The sequence below is a fragment of the Vanessa atalanta genome, chromosome Z, assembly GCF_905147765.1.
Source record: "Vanessa atalanta chromosome Z, ilVanAtal1.2, whole genome shotgun sequence".
Taxonomy (NCBI): Eukaryota; Metazoa; Arthropoda; class Insecta; order Lepidoptera; family Nymphalidae; genus Vanessa; species Vanessa atalanta.
Window position 1 is genome coordinate 4,637,802 of NC_061902.1, and position 23,093 is coordinate 4,660,894.

At 30.6% G+C, this 23,093-nt stretch overlaps 2 protein-coding genes across 4 annotated transcripts in view; both read right to left on the reverse strand.

Moving 5' to 3' along the window:
* Nucleotides 1–33: 33 nt before the first annotated feature.
* Nucleotides 34–7,367, reverse strand: LOC125076126. 3 transcript variants are annotated; one of them, XM_047688102.1, is made up of 4 exons: nt 7,332–7,367; nt 2,810–3,127; nt 1,826–2,024; nt 34–1,587 (listed from the first exon to the last, which is right to left on the reverse strand). In XM_047688102.1, the coding sequence occupies exons 2-4, from the start codon at nt 3,100–3,102 to the stop codon at nt 1,336–1,338; spliced, it is 744 nt and encodes a 247-aa protein (XP_047544058.1). In that variant the 5' UTR covers nt 3,103–3,127; nt 7,332–7,367; the 3' UTR covers nt 34–1,335. The 3 variants fall into 3 exon arrangements, with proteins under 3 accessions (XP_047544058.1, XP_047544057.1, XP_047544059.1); XM_047688101.1 differs by having other exon boundaries at nt 7,160–7,363; XM_047688103.1 differs by lacking the exons at nt 2,810–3,127; nt 7,332–7,367 and adding an exon at nt 2,235–2,625.
* Nucleotides 7,368–16,321: 8,954 nt separating this feature from the next.
* LOC125075986 (carboxyl-terminal PDZ ligand of neuronal nitric oxide synthase protein) overlaps nt 16,322–23,093 on the reverse strand; it is a 201,237-nt gene continuing 194,465 nt past the window's right edge. The window contains exon 10 of the mRNA XM_047687900.1: nt 16,322–17,950. Coding sequence (XP_047543856.1) covers nt 17,726–17,950 — 225 coding nt within the window. The 3' untranslated portion in view covers nt 16,322–17,725. The remainder of the gene's footprint in view (nt 17,951–23,093) is intronic.

Below are 23,093 nucleotides of genomic sequence, written 5' to 3' on the forward strand. Positions count from 1 at the left end.
GTTGTTGATTTATTTGAAAAAAAAAACCACCTGTAAATTTTCCATATGTTTATTTATCGGTACAAAATGTGTACATCTATAAAAATATATAATACTTTATTCCTTACCGAGTGACAGACTCCAAAAGTGGACGGAGACTGGTGAGATTCAGTTGCTGTTTTGGTAAAGTTAATTTTAAACCAAACGCATCATACAATGTATGAATAATTAAAAGTAATAATTGAATAATCAAGTAACAAATTTTTCAGCACCTTACACTGAAATGTGTCGATCCAATTAAGGATTGACAAGTTTAATACTAAACACTACATAAAGTTAAATACAAAAATATATAAATCTTATCACAAAAATTGAGGTTTTAGTTGGAATGTCAGTGATCTAATGCTAAAATCAAAAGTTACTTGCCTTGAAGATATTCATGTTTTGGCACAAAAATAAATATAAAAATAGATCTTAATCTCAAAGTTCATACAAATGCATAATTATATATATCAAAATTAATATAGTTTGTTTATGTCCTGTTAATCGTTGATATGCTGTGCAAGATTCTATTAACAAATGGCAAATTTTAATAATAAGAAGAACATTCAAGTTGAAAGCAATAAGAAAAGTGTCAGTATGGAGTTACTGTCTTTCCTCATTCCATCTCCATATTTTTCAGAACTTAACTTAATTGAGTTACATCTAATAACTTATTCCAAGTCACTATTTGGTCTCACTAAATGAGAAGGGTATATATATATATATATATATATCACCGTAAAAATGTACATACCGTTAGATGGTAATCTATCTCGTGAGATTCTAAACTGCCCAAATATTGTAAATGGTGATCACAATATTTCGGCAGTTTAAAAATTTCGATAGTTTATGATACTGGTTATGTTAGGTTAGATTTTTTCTAATTTAACTTTAATGAGCTTCGGATAACAATATTCCGAAAAGTAATGTGTTAAATTATAAGCAGTAAATTTCGGTTCAGTCTTTCAAAAGTTTACAATTTCACGAGATAGATTATAATCTAATGTTATTTTTAATTATACAGTAAATTATACATATGTATATGACAATGAATCATGATCTAAATGAAAATTTCCACAAATTTAAGAATTAATATATCCATATGTACATTACAAATTATTATAAAAACTATCTTTGTCATCCAATCAACAATCAACTTTGTTTGATTGCAAAGTAATTCATTGTGCAATGTTATTAATTCTTGTGGAATGTTGTTTAAAAGTATAATGAATAAATTAATTTAAAGATTATCCATCATTTCAAAATATACCCCTTATACAAATATATGATAGAAATAACTAATCTAGTGGCAGCTTACATGAGCACACAATCGCAACATTGCAATGTGTAATATAGGCATTTAATTCCACAGTCTTCTTCCTCGACAGTGGAGGCTGTAGACCGAGTCTTATGAGGTGGTGGGGATCTAAGGAACACACTATCTACATTATCACCTAATTTGTCTTTTTCTGTCTTTGTGTTTGAAGATCTTTTGTCCATATCATTGTTTTCAAGGTAATCTTTATCTAACTTCTTGTCATTATCATTCGTGTCTCCAGCTGCATCCTGAAATAAATACATATTTTTTAATGGACAGTTCAAATATGTTATAACAAATTTATATTTTAAAATGAACAATTTATTGGTAGTTTTATTTATAGATAAATACATATATATAGTCTCTAATTTTCGAACATGAATATTTATTCACTATATTATATAATAGTATTTTTTATGTATGCAGTTAAAACTCCAAAGAATTTGACTATTAAGAATTAAAGCAACATATTGAAAACTTGCTCACTTCTTTATCACTCTTAATAAATTCTTGCCTCTCCTCTGAATTTGTGTTCATAATATCAGATGGAAGTTCTGATGCTACTGCAACCCCTGCACCCGCAACAGTTACTGGAATATGGCCACTATGTTGAGGTACCAATAGATCTGATTCTTCTTCTTTCTTCTTCAAATGCGTCTGCTGGCTAGACGAATCTCCCGACATGCTTGAAAAAGTTATGAATAATGTAAATAAAAAAATATATCGAATTTACATGAACAAAATTCTAATATTCGTCCGTAACGATTCACGAATGCATCTCGGAGCAGATACAATTTCGCCTCGTAAGTGACACTGGGCAATAAAAAATTGTAAACAATATTCACTGACGAAAACTACAAAAGTAATCATATTACTGCATTGTTAGTCAATTCACCTCGCTAAGGCGACCGATTCTTTCTGTTCTATTTGCTCCACAACTGATAAACGACGCCATTTGCTTATGATTGTTTCAAAATTGTTGTTTTCTTGCATTTTGCTTCGTGACAAACATAAACTCGCCAAAGAGGTTTTGTTTTGATTTGTAATTATAAATGAAACAATGAATAACAAAGGGTAGGTATTTTTAAATAGTTAAATAAATGAATAAGACTAATACTTAATTGAATAATATTAACACTTTAATTCAATTTCGAACCTTATTTTCATAAAATAGCAAATAGAAACTTATTTTGAAACTTTTGTATTGTACCTACTTCTACTTCTTTCAATTTAGCTTTTGCCTTTCAAACAAGCTGCCACCGAGACGTGACCTTCATCTTCATTTCAAAGCAGTGCTACCAGTTAAAATAAATTTATAAAAATCTAAAAATACATTTTGCATCGTTTTTATGTATTGCAGTTTTATAAATAACATTAAATTAAATAAATTTTATTTAATGTTATATTATTCCATTAAATGATTTACATAATTGCTACAAATTCACAGAAACATAATTTAAGTATACTTACAAATTGTACATAGATGGCGCTCTGTCACCAGAACGTTCATTTTTGTGGGAATTATAAACCAATTCCTTATGCTTATTTCGTTTTTTTCCCGGTAACCATATTATACCAAAAGTTGACGATTTATTGTTTCTTGATGGCTGATACGATGATGATACAAAACTTTTAGGAGAAGTAGACGGAACGGACGGTAGTTTGCCACCGGAGGATAAAGCGGAGCCCAATTTTGGAGTGCTTTTTCCGATATGGCCACCGGCTCCGCTTTTCCCTGTGGGAACAGTGCCCACTTTCTTCATTATTGGTGCCAGCTTAAGATAGTATCTAAAAAATATTAAAGAAATAAATATACAAGATGAAAATTATATATATTGAATATGAACACCAGATAAATTGAATTGCAAATATAAAAAAAGTTGGTCTTGAAAAAACATCTTTTATATTTAACGTAGGTATCTAAAATAAAACGTCATATTTATGCTTCGATAGTGCTCAAGTTAAAATTAACTTTATTTTCACGTACAATAACTCTATGTAAATTATTTATTCGTCGAATAAACAGTCCATTGTTCAGAGAAAACGCGAATGTGAGTTGACTTAGTTATAGATGTCTTATTACCGTTTTTTAGTTTATGTTACGCATTCGAAATACCTTTCATACTTTTTTGCAAAAAAGGATAAGTATTTTAATCTAAGATAGCCGAGAGGGAAGGAAAAGAAAATGTTGTTGAATATATACCTACATCATATGATATAGGTACCTAGATAATAAATTTAATATTGTATTATAAACCCAAATTAGTCTTAAGTTTTTGAACTAACTAAAATTCGAATATACGTAACATAGACGATTGAAATATTAAAAAAAAATTCTCAATAGTAAAAATATAAGGGAATTTAGTTGTATAATACTTATTATTAAGTTGTTAATTGTTTCATATTGAATGAAAAAAAAAAATTACCGTTAAATGTGTATCGTTTTATATCTACATTAATGTTATATGATCGTCAATAATGATTTAAGGTGGCAACAGCGTTCCTCGTTTTCAATTTGTTCTATAACGATAGTCATAGGTCAATCTTGGATCAATATGGCGAATTGACATATTTATGTCATGAATCATATTATTACATGTTGCTTAACAAATGTAATTATACTCAATTAAAAATACATAGTTTTTTTTTATTGACGAATAACATTATTCTTAGGTAAGAATATTATAAATGCATCGTTTGTTAGTTTGTGCTTATGTTACGCATAAATGTTATATTTCTGCATATTTATGAGGCTATAATTTTATTTATATAAAATGAACGGCATCAGCAATCCGCAGGATCTACCTAATACTGAACCCGTATTAGGTAAGTATTCTGAAACCTGTCAAGGGGCAACGTAGTGAAATGAGTTCTGGATCGATCTTCTTTTCAAAGAGTCTTACTAGTTTTCCACAATGTATGTTTTAAAGAATATATGTAAAGGCTACGGTATGTTTCCGACGTGATTCTTCCATCAAATTTGAATAAGATATTTATTTATATGATATTTTATCAGATATAACAAACGCAAGCGTTATGAATAAAAAATTGAAATATTGGAAGAAGAAAAATGTTCGAATCCTGCAAACTGGTAATATTAAACTTTTAATAATCATTACCTACGTATTGTTCAATATTTATTGATACATAAAACGATATAATAATAAAAGTAGTATTAACAATAACTTTGTTTTAATATGATGAATACTAAGTAGGTACTCGTGTATATATTGAAATTAAATATTACAATAACGTGTTAGATAAAATACACTAGAATAGTTTGTACCTCAAACATTAATACAGCCATTTAACTTCATAATATTATACTCGTTAGCATAATAAAATCACACTGATTAAAAAAACGGGTTATGTACCCGTTCTTACTTGGTATCTTCATACCAGAGCGTTGACGTAAACTTCCCTACGAAACTTTGACAAGTCACTGCAAGACGCTGAATTTGGTATTCTGTGAGACATGTATCTTTTTATTAGTTTTAAGGAATATTTTTACCGAGTTTCAGGTGAATCCGCCAAAGAAATAAGTTTAATGTAAACAAAGAGATTGGTGAAGTTCTATGAATATAAGAAAGTTACAGGTATCAAGTTTGATGAAGATGAAATAAGACATTCCATACAAAAAAGTTAACATCGTTTCACCCCCTTTTAAGAGGAAATATAAATAAAAATGTTATAATATATAATAATATATATATAACCACGAAAAACGTCCTTCTTCTGTTGAAATTTTCACTTACACAAAGTTATACAAACTTTGAAACTACAGATACTATCTTTTAATATCTATTTAATTGCAAAACTATATCTTCGCTTTTATTTTTCAAAGTAAGGCTTATTGCTTGTTAATAATGTGAATCTAATTTATGAAGGGTAGCAGGTATTGATTTTTTGAACGCTGTATTGTGGCTTCGTCATATTTTATGGCTTCGAAGTCAATTTTAGGAAATTTAAGGGAAGTAACTCGGACGACATACGATTGCCTGAGCTTAGATTCAAAAGAGCTTATAAAATTTGATTTTGATACAAAAATATTTGATTATAATAATTCAATAAAAAACGATTAACGTAAAAACACGAAGATATTTATAATGTAACGGTTCGTCATCAGTCATTAATATATGTACCTTTCATGTTTTGCACGATTTCTTAACTTTGTTAAAGTTTTACGATTTTTTACACGTCATGCGCTGTCGATTTATGTATTTTAATTTTGCATCTAAATTTTCGCTAAGATTAACATTGATTGAAAATAATATATTAATTTAATTACTAGAAATATTTATGTAGAGTAGATATAGGTATAACAACTATAGGATAATAATTTTTATGATTTCTAAGAACAAAAAAGCGTGCTTATTTGAGAGACACCATAGATTATTATTCTTAATTTAAAATTAGAGGTCATTGCACTACGGAAGAACAGAATACGTTACTTTTTCAAAATTTTTAAGAATTTACAACCTAAATTATATTTATATTCTATGGCCTTTAGGATACATACCTACAAATATTTTCGTTTCGATTACTATCAGGACTTATAACTCGGAGAAGAGTTCGTAGCGCACCTAGAATTAGAACATCGACTTTAAAGAGAGAGCTAGGGAACTATGCGGGGAACGCACATTCGTTGCAATGACGACACCTCATACGGCGAAGTCTGGTTTCCGCCAGCCAAGCCGGTAATCGTATAATTGACGTGGAGCGAAAGACGCGCTAGCAAGAATCCCATTGTCTGAGTTATGCAGGTTGTGCATGACTCTTTATTTTGTATCTGCATTTGTCCAAGACTAAATTAATTTAATCTTCGAAACGCGGGCCACCATAACCTCTTAGCTGCGCGATTTATGAACGTACTTTAGAGCTGATTAGTTAAGCAATGTTGTGTCCTTCTTTGTTGTATGTAAAATAGAGAAATCATTAATTTAAATACCCGTTAAGGAAAGTTTATAAGCAACGTTCGGACTGTGTACCAAAGACGCGTAATATTCGAGTTAGAATATTTAAAGTGAATAAATCGCTTCTGATAAAGCATGTTGTATATTTGTACTATATTGATTCGATGCCTAGGAGCTGAAATATGAACGAGGTAAAAGTTGCTTCCATAACTAGTTCTAAGCTGTTGAGCTTAACTCTCAATGGACCTTGATTTAAGTGAAAATTTAAAGTTAAGCCAATCGGATAAAGCCAGATATATATTTTAATAGTTAGAAGACGAAAGGACATAAACAAATTTACATAACAGTGTAATAAAATATCGCTTAACTTATTAACAGCCATATTGTTTTTGTTGACACGAAAAACAACATTACGTTTTACTTGACGCGGTCTAATACTCTGTAAGAAAGAACTCGTTTGAAATGTAAAAAACTGACAATTTTATACGAATGATACATATTTAAGTTCGTATTGGATAAACCTTAATTGTAATAATTATTATAGATATTCTGATATATCAAAGTCGTGTTCTGAGGTGAGTTTCGAATGTGTTCTTACAGAATAACTCTACGGTTTGTTGTTTTGTATTGCACATCTCGAACGTGAAGTAGCGTGGTGATCTGCTCTACTATGTCGTTATAAAATACATATTACTATTATGAACCCGGTCCACAGTTCATCTGTGTTTTTGTCGCTACGCGTTAGAAAATTTAAATTAATTTATTTGTATCATTGTCCAAGTTCATAATTGTTATCACAAACGTTAAAACTTATTGCTTACAAATACAAGCACAATTATTTATGAAAACCAATAAATATTAACTAATCATATCGATATAAAGTATGACTTCGATATAGTAAACTTACCTTAATGTACTTATTACAAAACCAGAACGTTAAACGTAACTTTCCAATTATGGCTAAAGACTTATAAAAAACCATATATATGGCGTATATTAATATCACATATTATATTAAACGGGTGTACGAACTTAGCGGTACAAAAAAATTCTACAAAGTATAACGGTAAATCACTCACGCGTATTTCTGTACACATGCGTACGCGACGGTTCGAGGTCTAACGAAAACTGGTAAACTGGCTCGTATCAAGATCCAAGTATTGACCAATATACAATATATATACAAACAAATAAATATCTTGTTATTATCCATATTAGGGACGTATTTAGCGTGCACGAATTACGCTTATTGAGTTTTAAGCCGTGATTACGTGACTAGATTATTTGAACAGTTTGAGTGTATAGAAATGCCCATTTGAATTTTCCAATTAATTATTCATAGAATATTATGAAAAATTACAAGCATTTTCATCTTTTAAAATTAGCTTGAATTTTTACAGAAATTTAAATGGGAACGAAAATATATAGTATTTCTTCGTAAAAATCTAAATAGAAAAACAATGGCAAACCTGTGATTCTTGTTCTTTGGCAAAGTGCAAGAGTGTCTAAAGTCATAAAAAGTATCGACAGCTGTGACCGAAACAAAAGTTGACTTTCAGTTCAAAACCAAGCACCTCGCATTGGACGTTAACATTTCTGAATTACCTGAGTAAAGATATATACAATGAACCCCCTTATTTTATTTTTCTTTCCGGAAAAATGCATTACGCCCTTCCCTCCATACAGCGAGGGGGCGGGGTCGCGATATGTGGTACTCGTCGGTGCTCAGGATGCCTACTGCACACCGGAATACCCACTAAAAAACTAGCGGTATCCTCTCCGTCTCTTCGGCGAGCGTCATGCATGATATCATGACGAGAATACACCCTAAACCGAGTATCGTAACGCTTTTAAGAAATAAAGTCCTGTCTTTGTTAGAATATTAACTAACTTGATACAGTTCCGCAATCAGCTTTCGAATTGAATATTTTACGCATTATTACGTCATTTTGTAAGGAACCCGATGACTGTAAGTACTAAGATTTGGATGTGGGGGTCAATTTGTCGTGACTAACTCAAATTGATTCACTAAAAACTGGTTTTTCGGCTATCTTTTTGTTTTATAAAGTTCTTTCTGATAGTTGTCTTATTTAGCATGTTTTCACGCTTGCAAAGATAATATTCTTATTATACTTGTTACTTATATATAAATATATTTTACGGCATCTTTATGTAAAATCGTTTTAATAAATGTATTTAATTTAAGATGCTGAAATGAAAATGTATAAAAATTTTAATGGTCAGCGTATAAAAAAGATAAAAAAAAAATTACGTTAGATTTGAAAAACAAATTATTTTGAAATCATATTTTATTTATAAATCCCCTTCATGGACATATTAATCGAATATTTATTCTCATATGAAACTTTGTTTCAATCAAAGACAATGTATCTTTACGAAGATTTATTGATAAAAACTTTTGTTATTTCAACGTAAAGTTAAAAAAAAATATACCAAAACGAGTAACGACGTGAACATTTATAATGAGAATCATTAAAAAAATAAGTTCATTTGTTTTTGTAAAATATATTGTGCAACGTATTATCAATAATCTGAAAGATTATTATCACGTAAACTAAAAGATGACCTTAATTCGTTCCTATAATTAGTAATTTAGATAACATTATAATATCATTATTTCGTTGACACATATTCAATATTATATTAATATAATAAGCATAATACCAAAAAAACTTTATATGGTGTTTTAATTTGTGAAAAGTATATTTAAATTTATAAGTGAGATGGTATGTCTCCATATTGAATGTAAACTTTTAAAATATTCTGTTGTTGTAGAGGATGCTCTTTTTGTAAAAGTAAATTTAAATAAATATAGTGTATACCTTTCATTATCGAGAACAAGAATATCCGGTAAATGTACTACAATCATCCATTAACTTTTCTAAATATCTTCCGTTATATTATTAACATAGGCATTACTAATGTAAATATTATATGTCGGCTTATATAAAGGACTCATCAGCTATTTACCGCCAAACTGTATTGTTGTGTTCCGAATTAAAAGGTAAGACTATAATATTAATAAAATGTTGTTTAAATTTCTTGCGACTTCTGAGAAAACTAACCAACATTTTTTTTTGTTATTTAGTATACCTTCCAGTTTCCTGTTAAAAATATATATCATTTAAACAAATATAGCATAAATCGGAATAGTAATTATAACCGCAGCTTGATTAGATCATAATATAGAAATTCATAATTGTATATTCGATTCAAATTAAACTATCACTAAGTAACTTTTAAGTTAATAAAATATTACAGCTAATTAATTTCTATCGGTCATAAACTTGATTTGAGTATTGATATCATGTAACGATATTTATTAAAAAAAAACTTCAATTTTGTCATTAAATTTAAATAATGATGATAGTGTTCTATAGCAGTGCCTATTTTTAAATCTAAACTGAGCCGACTGAGTGGGAGGTATGAGTGTGTGAGTTAACTCACTCTCAATTCCCTCACATTCATAATCCAATACTATCGGCAATCGAACCCATTACCTTGAGATCAGCCTTTCAAGCCAATATACCAACGAGGCAGTCAAGCCTGACAAATTTCAAATATACGTGTTATTTTCATGTCGGATAAATAACTTCTAATTAAGCATTCACGACATAGAATAATTGAAACAGATGTACACATTCTCGTTTATACCAAACGTATCTTTAAACTAATTGTCAATTGTTATGAAGGACATGTGTTAAACGAAATATCATCGAACGTAACAAGTCTTTATTTTGTAACTAATAGACGCTAATTTCCCTTGTCATACTATTTGCTGCCAAACGCCATTGTGCCATAAATTATTTCATTTAACGTCAGTGTTCATTTTTATTCTTGGAACGATATTAAAATGCGCTTCACCTCTTATTTTATAAATGTATTATGTAATCAAACAGCAGTTAGGCTGTAACAGATTTATAATAAATTGAGCAGTTTAAAAATATATTTAAAATTATTATATTCCGTTTAGTATGGTATTTTATACAAAAATATATACTTATGAGCTTTAAAGGCAGCAAAATCTGCAGTTCTTTGAAACCGTGATGTTGAGTTTCTGATAAGTCGACAAAGAAGTAGTTGGCAGGATTTACGTTTACATGCCTCGGAATACACGCATGGTCCTACGTCTGAATACCTTCCCTTTAAAATCAAAATCTAGATCAAAGTATACTTTATTGAAGTAGGCTTTTACATGTACTTTTCAATCGTCATTTAACAAACTATAATAAGTGAATCTACCATTGGTTCGGAATGCAGATTCTACCTAGAAGGATCGGCAAGAAACTCAGTAGTTACTCTTTTTTATTATATTTTGAAAGTGAAGAAACTTAATGTGGTCCAATGCTTGTTACTAAATAAATTTCTTAAATTTTATTGTTGTCATATAAGGAACATAAAGCTCCGAGATACTTAAGAACATTTGAACAGCGATTCTATGTTTTCAGCAACTATTTGTATTTTAATAAAGGCAATAATTTTAGGGCCCGTTTGACCCGTTGAGAACTAACTTCTATATGAATTACTCATAAACAACAAATATCAACACTTGTTATATAAAACATGCTTTATCTTATATGGTATATGATACGAGGAATCAGCGATACGGCATCTTGATATTTTCTAAACTAGTAGTGTTTAGCTGATAATAATTATTCTCATGCATATCATGACTAGGCTTACTCGATCTAATGAAAAGGAGAAAAGCTCGAGGCATCTCATGTATGATAATTTTCTGCCGATTTCGACAAATACCTTTGTATTTAATAGGTCATGTATCCTATTTAAAATGGTGGCAAATCGTCGCCACTTGCTCTATTTAAACGAAGCTCGTGTTTAATTTGCACGACGCGTTTACAATGAACCACTATAAATTGAAATATGAAATAAAAAAGTATAATAAAAATAGACGTGACGGTATTTAAATCACAATAATTTTCTACAACGTATTAAATAAGATTATTGTTGAGTTAGGGTTTTGTGCAAGTCCGTCCGGGTAGAAGCATCCGCTCATCATTTTACGAAGAAGCAACAGTACTTCGTGTCGTTGTATTCCGGTTTGAAGGGTGAAAGTAATGTGTAGCTGCAGACATAATAATAATAATAAATAATAAATATTGGACAACATCACATACATTACTCTGATCCCAATGTAAGTAGCTAAAGCACTTGTGTTATGGATACATACATCTTAATATTTCTTACAGTACTAATGCCTTTGGGCGGTGGTGACCCCTTACCAACAGGTGGCCTCTTTGCTGCTACCTGTATTACATAAAAAAATTAAACTACGGTTTTTTTAATTTTTTATTTGATGCTTTGGTCCTTTTTATTCATTAAATTGTTCATGGTTTTGCAGTTTTTAAAAGTCGAATAAATAAGTCGTACAAACCTTAGCCAGAGTACATATTATCTGTGTCAAGAATGACTACTAAAAACCGAAGGTAGCCTTCCACATTCGATCATACGAGAGACTAATTATGCGTAGTTCAGAATTAAATTGAATTCCATCGATAATCAGCATTTGATAACGTTTAATTTCTTATCTATTAATCGAATATTTTTTTATAATTACCTGTGTACTTTCATAATTAATTCACGCTTAAACCACTGAACCGATTTAGCTGAAATTTAGAACAGAGATAGTTTGAGTACAGTAATCAAACTATCTCTGTTCCCCTGTGGAAGCATATAGGATACTTCAATTCACCCATTGAGGAAGTAAATTTTGACTGTTTAGGTGATATAGGTAAAGTTTTGGAAATAGGCGTGTATTTTTTGCGGGTAAGCCGCAGGTTCAGTTAGTAATATTTAAATAATAATCTGTTGCTATTTATCACTATCTTTTAATTTCCTTGCGTTCAAAAATGAGCAAGGGTTTTATCGAGTTGACAGATTCTGAATATAAAACTCGAAATTTAAATTTTAAATTTAAATAATATTCAACGCTCTTGAAGTAATACTCGCATTAAATAATATCTTAAATTTAAAGACCTCCGTGGTCGAGTAGTGTGTACACCGGTTTTCATGGGTACGCCACTCTGAGGTTCCGGGTTCGATTCCCGGCCGAGTCGATGTAGAAAAAGTTCATTAGTTTTCTACGTAGTCTTGTGTCTGGGTGTTTGTGGTACCGTCGTTACTTCTGATTTCCATAACACAAGTGCTTTAGCTACTTACATTGGGATCAGAGTAATGTATGTGATGTTGTCCAATATTTATTTATTTATTTAAAGTGAAAATAAATTAGAAGGAAATGAAATCCGATACCCGTTCAACTTTTGTAAATTGTATCAAGCTTCGTCTTCAAAACGGATTAGACGGCAATTCCCTTCAAACAACGTCCCGACACAATTTGATCAGGGTGATCGATGGAGTTCACTTCAGTTACAGTATTTTTACCATTATTAAACAATTTTATATGAAAATGTTTTTCTTAAGTATAAATAAAGACTAACTGCATCCTGTCGCTTCCGTTGCTTTATAATTTGATTATGTAGTTTGTCATATTGGTTGATGATTATGGATAGACGCTTACTTTCTTAGGATCGTAGTAGGTATTTAGCCACGAGTTAGCAATTTAGCCATCAATGATTGGTTTAATGAAAATAGCATTTAAAAATATTCAGATTTAAAAGAAGAATTAGCTATTATTATTAGCTATTTATTAATTAAGAATAAATATAACTGCAATGGATATTGCTTTATAGCGATACCTAAAGGTATTGCAGATGTACAAAGTCATACAATAATATATATGATGTAATAAATTCGATAAGAAAGGGAAGACTTTTGTTCATATATGTATTAGTGTAAGTTTATATGTGTACCGTATGATGTCTTTACAATTTAAATATATTGATTACCAGTTTTGGCCCGCGGCTTCGCTCGCGTTTTGAGAGGAGAGGGGGGGGGGGGTATTATTAATGTCCTTCCTTTTGGTTTAAGTTTGATTTATACCAAATTTAATTAAATTTTATTGATTGAAAGGTTAGCCTTGAAAGCGAAGCATACAGACAGACTAACTGAGATTTTCGTATCTATAAAATTAGTACAGATTGTATTTAATATTACTGAGCAAAATTTTTTTTCAGATAAGTGGTTTTTAAAAATAGATGGCCTAGAATTTTGTTCAGTGGCTCTTCATCACCTTCCAAGTTACGAGACTTGCCAGCTTTTGTTTTCTTAAAAATATCTTAAGTCAGGAGCCTTTAATATTTTGTTAAAAACTTGTGAAGCGGTTGTATAGACAAAATAAAACGATTTAATAATAAAATTCAAATTATGAATATTAATTTATTAAAATAAAAAAGGCAAACTTATCTTTTTTAAATTTGTAATTTCGGGTCTTTCTAAATCAAGTATGTAGTTGATGACGAGTATGTCAAAAACTAATTTTAATTTCGATTACAGCTATTAACGAAACAAAAAGATAAATATTTAGTCGTTTCGTGTATGAGGCCATTATGTTTTTCCATTATTACATACACGGTTTCGAGGTTATCTTCGTTTCTCAACAAGTTGACGTATCGCGATAATAAATACACGGTATTCGTAAACAAATGAGTTTGCTACAAAGTACAAAATGCACATACGACATTATTCAAATAAATACTGACCATTCAGTTTTAATTTTATTTTTGTAACATTTTATTATGCATTCGTAGAAGCAGAAGTTTTTTTTTATTGTCATTCGAAAAGAGCCATGAGCCATCGTATGTCGATGTGTATACTACACACAGACATACACACACTCCTTACATCGAGATTGCTCACTTCAGTTCTATAGTTTGAAGAACTATGCCTTAAATATCCCAATACTTGTACAAATGTGACGACATCATAAAACAATCGTCATAATTAATTAAATAGACAAATAAAATGATAATTTATTAATAATATTTCTTTTGCAAGCCGTACTTTTTAGGTCTCAGGTGACAGGTCGATGTCATTGACGTTCCTATTTATATTGGGATGACATAATAACACAAAAAAGGTTTTATTCAAAAAAACAAACGACTCCGAATCAATATATTTATTTCTATCGTGCTACATTCTTACATAATATCAAAGAACACAAAAATATCAATATAATAATAATCAGTCAAATCAAACGATCACTCAATTTAAAATAACTTAACGCGATTTTATTTTTAATGTAGAAACAAACGGTTAATGTTTTCTCGTAGATTTAAAAATCATTTACTTTTTTTGTTTTACTTACGAATGATATGTTTCTACAATTAACCTTATTATAAAAGATAGACGAATGTAGAATTAAAATATTGTGACTGTAAATTTTAGCTTCATTGAGATCTACGAATAGGAGATTCCTTAATTTATATGTGAACCAATGAGCACTTTTTAATACAGCTTAAAAATATCCGTCACAATAATTACAAATTAAATTTATTAATTGAATTGTCTGTGGTCTATTATTGTAATGAGGTATAGTATCTATTGTAAATATTGCTTAGCCATTATGAAAATCAAACGTTTCAGCACCGATTTTTAATAAAAATGAAATATGGCACTGTTTATTTAATAAATCGATCACACGCGAAACATTATTAAAAATATTCTAAAATATTAGTTAGTTATTACAAATATTAGTATAAAGTTGGTCTGTTTAAAGTGAAAAGATTACTAACGCATTACGTTGTTATTATAATTCACCATTGTTCTAATAAAAAGTAACAATTTACTGCTCAGCCACTGTTCGACAAGCTCAGGGCTGAACTTATTCTGCCAAGTTGCTCGAATGAGGTTTGATAGGTATACATACATGTGGCAGAATCTCATCCGACATATACAAGAACAGAAAAAAAATATGTTGTTACCGGATTTCAACCCTCAATACTCGTTTAAGATTCACGTAAGCGCCACTGAGTGATTTCGGCTTTTGGGACATAAGTGGTTAGTATAAACATAGGAAAAATAACGCAGCGATTGCCAGTTTCGTGACCATCCTATTCTACTTTCTTATCTAGCTAATCTTAGCAGTAAGTCAGTATTAGATGTACGAGTAGGTAATTAGATTTGACAATTTCTTTTAAAATATTTGGTCGCTGTATGCTAAAGTATATATCTTAAAGTAGTCTTATTATTTTATTCAATAATATAAATCTACAAATGCATTTTGTTCTCACGGTCCACGTAATTCATTTCAAATGTTAATTATCGAATATTATATAATTAACTTATATTATAATTAATCTAAATTTATAATACGTTAAAATTTAACTTAATTTTTATTATCTATAATAATACTTAATGATATGGAATATTAAATCAAGAGTAAATAAACTTTGCGACCGTTTAATAAAATCATGTAAGGGAATGTTATGTTTATTGTATGTACAATACGCACAATATGTATTATGGCATACAATACTTAAAACATGTATGGTCAAAAATGTCTTCTAATTGTATTACTTCGGAGTGTAACAATTAGTTCTGTTATTTATTAATTTAATGACTCATAGCATAGTTTTAGTAATCATAATGATTGTTATATCGTTAATATAATACTTTATTATTATATTTAAACTAGTATAAAATATTTGTAACATAATTGCTCTAGGCATATGCTAAGAATTGTATCGAAACGTTCGAAAATACGTCATAGAACACATGTCTTTTAGTTCTTTCCATTTTCTCAAGAATTGACGAAGTCTTTTAATCATTGCTCAAAACGTCATAACATCGATGCATTAGCATTAGCATTAGCAGCCCGTAAATGTCCCACTGCTGGGATAAAGGCCTCCTCTCCCTTTGAGGAGAAGGTTTGGAGAATATTCCACCACGCTGCTCCAATGCGAGTTGGCGGAATACACATGTGGCAGAATTTTCTTGAAATTAGACACACGCAGGTTTCCTCACGATGTTTTCCTTCACCGCCGAGCACGAGATGAATTATAAACACAAATTAAGCACATGAAAATTCAGTGGTGCCTGCCTGGGTTTGAACCCGAAATCATCGGTTAAGATGCACGCGTTCTAACCACTGGGCCATCTCGGCTCTCATAACATCATAACATCGATGAGCATAATTTTAATAACTACAGTTAAAATAGTAGCACGTTTTTATTTACGTAATGCAATTGATCTTTTCGTTCTCTTCAAAGTACGGGTGAGATATATGTTCCCAAAAGAAATGCTTTGTAACCTGTTGTAGTTCCTGATTACATGATTCTGTAAAAAATTACTACGTATCTCACTCGTGAAATGTTGACAACTGATCTACAATGATTCGTCATTTTGATACGTGTATCCTATATCTACACTCGCGTTCTGCGGTGTTTCGAGTTTCAACTTACAGAATACCTTTCCCATCTTTCGTATCTCATTCGTGAAATGTTGAAAACCGTATGGTAATACGCTAATTTGATATATATGTTATAACAATTCTGTGTATCAGTATAATTTCTGATACTTCACGATTTTGTTCGAGTTTGTTCTTGTAGAATAGGTTTACCTAATTGGATTGGACGCCAAAATGCTTAATTGATCGTTCAAGTATAAAAATATCTAAGAAACGTTTATCAAGCGTTAAAAATTAACATTGCTTTTTGACCTTGAACATTTAATCACCCAAATGATATTAAATCCGATAAACAACAAAAAGTAAACGATTACAATTAAATTCTTGTGGTTTTTTTTTATAATATCAGCAGATCACCGTCTAATAAAATGTGGTTGAATATAAACGGCCTAGATGTGTCTGATCGTATTAAATTATGTAAGCATTAATTCTAGAAGTTAATTTTATGACTGTGCAATTTTGATTTGATTTATGTGTATCGGTTTGTTTATAATGAATCGTGAATTTGTTCGCACGTTTTGGTTACAAGGCGATTCGTTTTGGAGGACTTCGTGACCGAATTCCAGCCACCACGGCCATTGTCATCGGAGACGAGCCAATTTTATACGTTATTTTACAATGCACAGCTTTGTGCACTAACACAGGCCCATTCTTTTTTCCTTAACTGTGTGGGGTTAGGCGAAAGACTTCCACATCGTCATGCCATAACTCTTGATGTAACTTCGAAATTTTAATATGATATTTTTGACCCTGGACTTCTCGTGCCGTTGCCGTAGCCGTGATAGACTAACGAGACGATTTGTATGTAACTGGAACAAAATCCACCCAGTTTTTTTTATACTTAAGGAAAAACGGTTTATTATAACCTGCCTCTGTCTTTATTCTAATTGCTTATAAATATTACACTTCAAGATCCTCTCCTTAATTAAAGTTATATATCGGAACCTAAAGAGAATATCCGAAGTTTCTAGACAACAAGATAAACTAAACTGTTAGTTAGTATTCGAAGAAATGAATGAATGAATAACATTATCGAATAATCAGAATTACAACCGATTTACTTATTGAAATATCGTTATTATTGTATTAAGATATATGTTAAACAGTTTCGAACTATGTCACTCGCAATCATTAGAGCAACGTATGTTTATTAACTAAGATCTTCCTCCGTGTGAAGCGCGGTATCAGACGACGTTTCTTCTTGACTCCAAGCTGCATCAGAAGATTCTTGGCCTCAGCGAGCGCTGTTTCCGCACAGTCTTCAACTCCGGACACAAAACCACTCTCTGGTCTGGAAAGAGTCGGTGCATTTGGCAGCAGTGAAAACCATCTGTCGATCTTTGCGCTCGATGACAACTGTAAACATTATAATTTGCCGGTTAGTGATAAATAGTGATAAAAGTCATCTTCGAAATGAAACTTCTTTGAGTGATGATGAACCCATCATCATCAAAATTTAAAAATCGAATTTGAGATCAACCTTTTCTATACGTAAAGTTTTTAAAATGACGCAAAGAAGTTTCACTTCTGTCAAACGTAGTCAAGTAATTAGTTGAATTCTCCCTAGTTTTATTGCTAAATAACATTTAAATAAAAAAATATAATAGAATAATATCCTATTCCTTGTCATCGTCTAAATACTAAATAATAGTAACATTCGATCCTATTTATTTGTTTAAATATAATTGATTAATAAACATAGAATCTTTAGTATTTAAATCAGTAGTCAGATGGATTTCAACCACCGATGATTACTGCCTTATGTATTTACGTCAATCATAAATTGAGATTGAATTATGTCAGTTTTAAATTGACTCTGATTTCACACAGTCACTAAATTTGTCCTTCATATAATGTAGCAATAGCATATAATGCATAAGCAAAAATTGTACGGTATTCGATGAACTAACAACCAGGAAACTTGTGCATTCCTAAAATATATTATTTGTAAATAAATTTAAATTTGATTAATTTTTTTACCCGATCAAAACATTGCTTCAGTATAAAAAAAAATTACCTGTTGATTGATAGTCAAAAAACTACATAATGCCTCAGAATAGTCGACGAAAGATATTTGAATAAGAATTTGTGCAACAATTGATTTTTATAATTAATAAATTATTAAATATTTATAGATCATTAAAAAGCTTGGAGTAAATACTCGTTGCGTTGTAAAAAGACTAAAAAAAAATTTCTATTACATTTAGTTACGTTGTTATTTAAGTACTGAAAAAGAGTATTTTAGAGAGTATTTTAGAGGTTTAGTGTCGAGTAGGTCTGAACCAGTGGTTACTTTCAAAGTCTTTCTTGTAATATGACGATTTTTAAAAGCGCTCATAACAACCTACTTAAACAGATCTATTCACTAACGAAGGCGCGCCCCTCCGTGACAAATAATTGACATGCATACCTGTGCACCTGGAAACACGTCTATAAAGCTAGAATGGTCTATTGGGCAGAATAGCTCAAAGTTTTTGAGCGTTCATTTAGTGTTAGATGATTGGGGAAAAATCAAATAGCTTGACTAAAAACTGGAAAACTGATAGATTTAAATTAAGCTAGCAATGTTCTAATACTAACTTTGAATCATTCTAAATTTATATACGTCATGGTGGCGATCATTTTATTCCTAAGATAGTATCATAGGAATAGTTGTTAGTTTTTTAAAACCACTTTTAAGGCCACAAACGTTCGTCAACATTTTCTTTATAAAACTACTAATATTCAAACGTATACTGAAATCTTTTTGACGTTAAAAAAATTAAATAATCTTACGATTTCCAAATTATGTATTACATCTTAAGCCAAGATAGCTCTGTGGTTGGAACACTTGAATGCCATAACCATGATTGCAGATACAAAGCCAGGAAAGCATAATTGAATTTTACTGTACTTAATTTGTTAATTATTATTATTGATCTCATGTTGGCATTGCATTTAAACATCTGGAGGAAACCCGCGCATGCAACCACTCTAATGCAGGTTGCATTAGAGTGGTGAAGTAAAATTGAGCCTTACATTATGACTGACATACATATACATATAACTGTAATTTTCCTTTGTTACTATACCATGTTTGGTAGAAACTAGATACTGATATTATCAATTCAGATTTTCTTAACTCTGTTTATACCTCAAAGCGATATTATGTTTACTTGTTACATAGTCAAACACATACACACACACATATAAACCTCTCGATATAAGCCGTTATGAGTTGTTGGCAGTTGAGATTGATGGGGACCAAAAGGGTATCGGAGGCTATGTAAAGAATCGGTTCTAATGTCAACATGTTTAAAGCTTACGTATATATTTACTAGTTACCCCTCGCGGCTCCACACAGATACAGTAAGGGTGTATGTACAACTTTTATATTACGGTACAAAAAAAAAAGAAAAAATGTTTCTTCCGGCCACGAATATAAAATTTCTCGGCTTTTCTCCACTGCATAAATATATATTGTACCTTCTTGAATCAATCTTTTCATTAATGAAAACCCCTTGAAAATCCGTTTCTTATTTTAAAAGATATAAGCGTACAGACGACGAGAAACAACTTTGTTTTATACTATGTAGAGATGCGACGAATTGCTTGAGGGAACAAAGAACCCAAGCGACCCACACTGTATTAGGTTTTCGAAGGAAATTTATTTAATACCTATTATTTTGGTTGATCGTAGAATCTTCAATATGGTCTAAACGACCAGTATATCTTGACCCAGGTCTCGGAATATGTGCACACAACAAATATACGGCGTCCTTCAGAATATGTTCAACAATTTTTAATAAAACTTAAACTTATTATGTCTACGTAGCTATCAATTACCTCCCACTCCTATTCCCACTTAAGATTAAGGTTAAGTGGGTCATTTTTATATTATTAAATACGGTTGAAAAATTTACTTAGGATTTTTTTATATGATATACGTGGAAATGGGCTTTCTGATAGCTAGAGGTCTCCACCACCCATAAACATTGGCGCTGTAAGAAATATTAAATATTCCTTAAAACAACTTTGCGCCACAAACCTTGTGTATAACGATTATATAACCTTTGTACCTTTAGTTACTCTGGATCACTCAGCCTTCAAATCGGAACACAGTAATACTGACACACAACAATACTGTTTGGCGGAAGAATATCTGATCATATCTAAGTTGATGGTACCACCCAGAGGGGATTGCACAAAGCACTACCATACTACCACCAAGTTCATATAATTATTTATTAAGTATATGCGTGTTTACTTGGATGTGTATGTATGTATGAGGTTGCATATGTTCCAAGTTTTATTAAATTCGATAAATAATAGCTTTTTTTATCATTATTATTTAAACCAAAGCTATTAAAAATAATCTAATCATACAAACCGACACAAAAACACGTAGAGCAAATAAAGCGAATCCCCTCGAGTATTTATACGACAAACGATTTTTGAATGAATATGCTTCGAGAATAGGGATGATGGATGGTGTGCTAACTAGTATGAGATAATATGATTTATGGCTTATTTACATTCTCATCTAGTAAATTGTTTACGGGGTTGATGAAATAAATGCCCATCTATGCTGATGACTCGGAACCGGTAACATCTGCCCGAACCAAAAGTGATCGTGGTGATTTCTAAGGCTACGTCCACGTGATCAAGTTTCATTTATAAAGGTAAGTCAATTAAAAAATATTATTTTTATCTTTTTATGTCTTTGCGTATCAAATTACCATTAGTTGTGGTTCTTGCGGCTTTGTGTTATTTTGCATTAAAAATTATAACTGATAATATAATGAACTGATGATTTTATCTTATTTTAGAAATAGTTTATTTTAAACAGTAAAGTACAGTTTCTAGTAATATCTTTTTTTCTACAACTCTAGTTTTAAAATCCCCTCATTCATTATAGAAGTATTACACTTACTTATTGATAGGCTACGTAAAATCTAAAAGCACCAGGTAAAAAGTGTTGAGCCCGCTACAGAAATTCAGCACAATATTTTCTTGCTAAATTTTAAATTAAAAAAAATAATCAGAATCCATAGTTTAATTCTGAACACGTTGACGGCACATGTTCAAAAAATCATACATATATTTTTAAATTTTGCAGTAGCAGTGCTATTCTGTAAGAAATCACTTCGTATCTCACTTGTGAAATATTGATAGCCGAATTACGGTAATATACCATTATGATAGATAGTCAATGCTACAGATCACATTCTGACATGAATTTCTTCTTAGAGAATGCGTCTTCAGGAGACGTGTGAACGTTTTTTTTGCTCAAAAAAAAACATTTGCTGACTGTACGTACGGTACAGTTTTAAATATTAATTTTGCCATCAATGTCACGATTTCTTCCAAATTCGGTAATGTTTTCCGTACAAACTTTATATAAGAGTACATGCATTGACACGCAACCGTCAATATTTATATTCGTTTAAATTAATATTAAACTCGTAGATTATAGATACTTCGCATCATTTATCCGCATAAATGTCAGACAATTTTAACGCAGTTCTTTAATACGTCGATTTATAATAAAGTTCATGTCTGGTACTTACTGTGATTAATCTAGACCATCCGAGACTTCAAGGAATAAATAATAAATCGAAAATTCAAATTCTTAGGGTAATTCTATATAATCTCTCTATTAACAGCATGTTATTGCCCAAATACAGAATAAAGGCCCCTTATACTTAGTTTGAGATAAAAGTTTGGAGTTTATCCTGTATAAAGGCTTCCTTGCGTTCTATGTTTTACTAGGCGAGTTCGAATTTAAATTATAAACAAATATTGAGCACATGTTTAAAATTTACGTCCAAGAGTGCCTTTACATTTTTACAAACATTTTAATTGAATGCAATCTTTGATAAAACCTGTTTTATAAGGTCGTTGTCTGAAATGACTTATTCATTCAATATAACAATTTAATTAACTTTGTAGCATTTTCAACGATAAAATGCACAATTTTTTTTTTAAATTTAAATCTCTATTGCTTTTGTTTAACATGAAAAAAGTTTTATATTTTAGTAAAAAAATATATCTTAAGAGAAATTCCGAGACTTTTTATTAATTATTCACTCGTCGACCTCTTGGTGATAAAGTCGTTTCAGACATGCTTTAAAAGTGGACTTACGGTTTTTTTTTTACTTTCATTAATTATTCTCTAACACCCCAATTTATTTTGCGACAAATTATTTCGAAATTAAAAATACAAATATTTTGAAAAATTCGACCTTAATTTCATTTAGTTAATAGAAAATAACTAAAATTATTATTGTTACTTAATCCTTTGTGAAAAGATGAAAAAAAGACGTAATTTTATTTAAAAATCCTTTACATTAGAAAGAGACAACCGTATAAGTTTAGATACATAATACAAAAAAGTACTTGGAAAGAATTACTATTGAGCAAAGAAGAGGAGAGAGTGTTGTTGTTGTTGTTGTTGTTGAGTGTTTTTAAGTTATTCTACCACGCAACTAGAATAGTAGTGAATACACATTTTCGGATC

Excerpts from the sequence above, each read along its gene's own strand:
- LOC125076126 (XM_047688102.1), bottom strand. The coding sequence starts at position 3,102 with ATGAAGAAAGTGGGCACTGTTCCCACAGGGAAAAGCGGAGCCGGTGGC. Across the intron at positions 2,025-2,809 it reads GCGCCATCTATGTACAATTT|CATGTCGGGAGATTCGTCTA; the intron begins GTAAGTATACTT and ends AACTTTTTCAAG. Across the intron at positions 1,588-1,825 it reads TTATTAAGAGTGATAAAGAA|GATGCAGCTGGAGACACGAA; the intron begins GTGAGCAAGTTT and ends TATTTATTTCAG.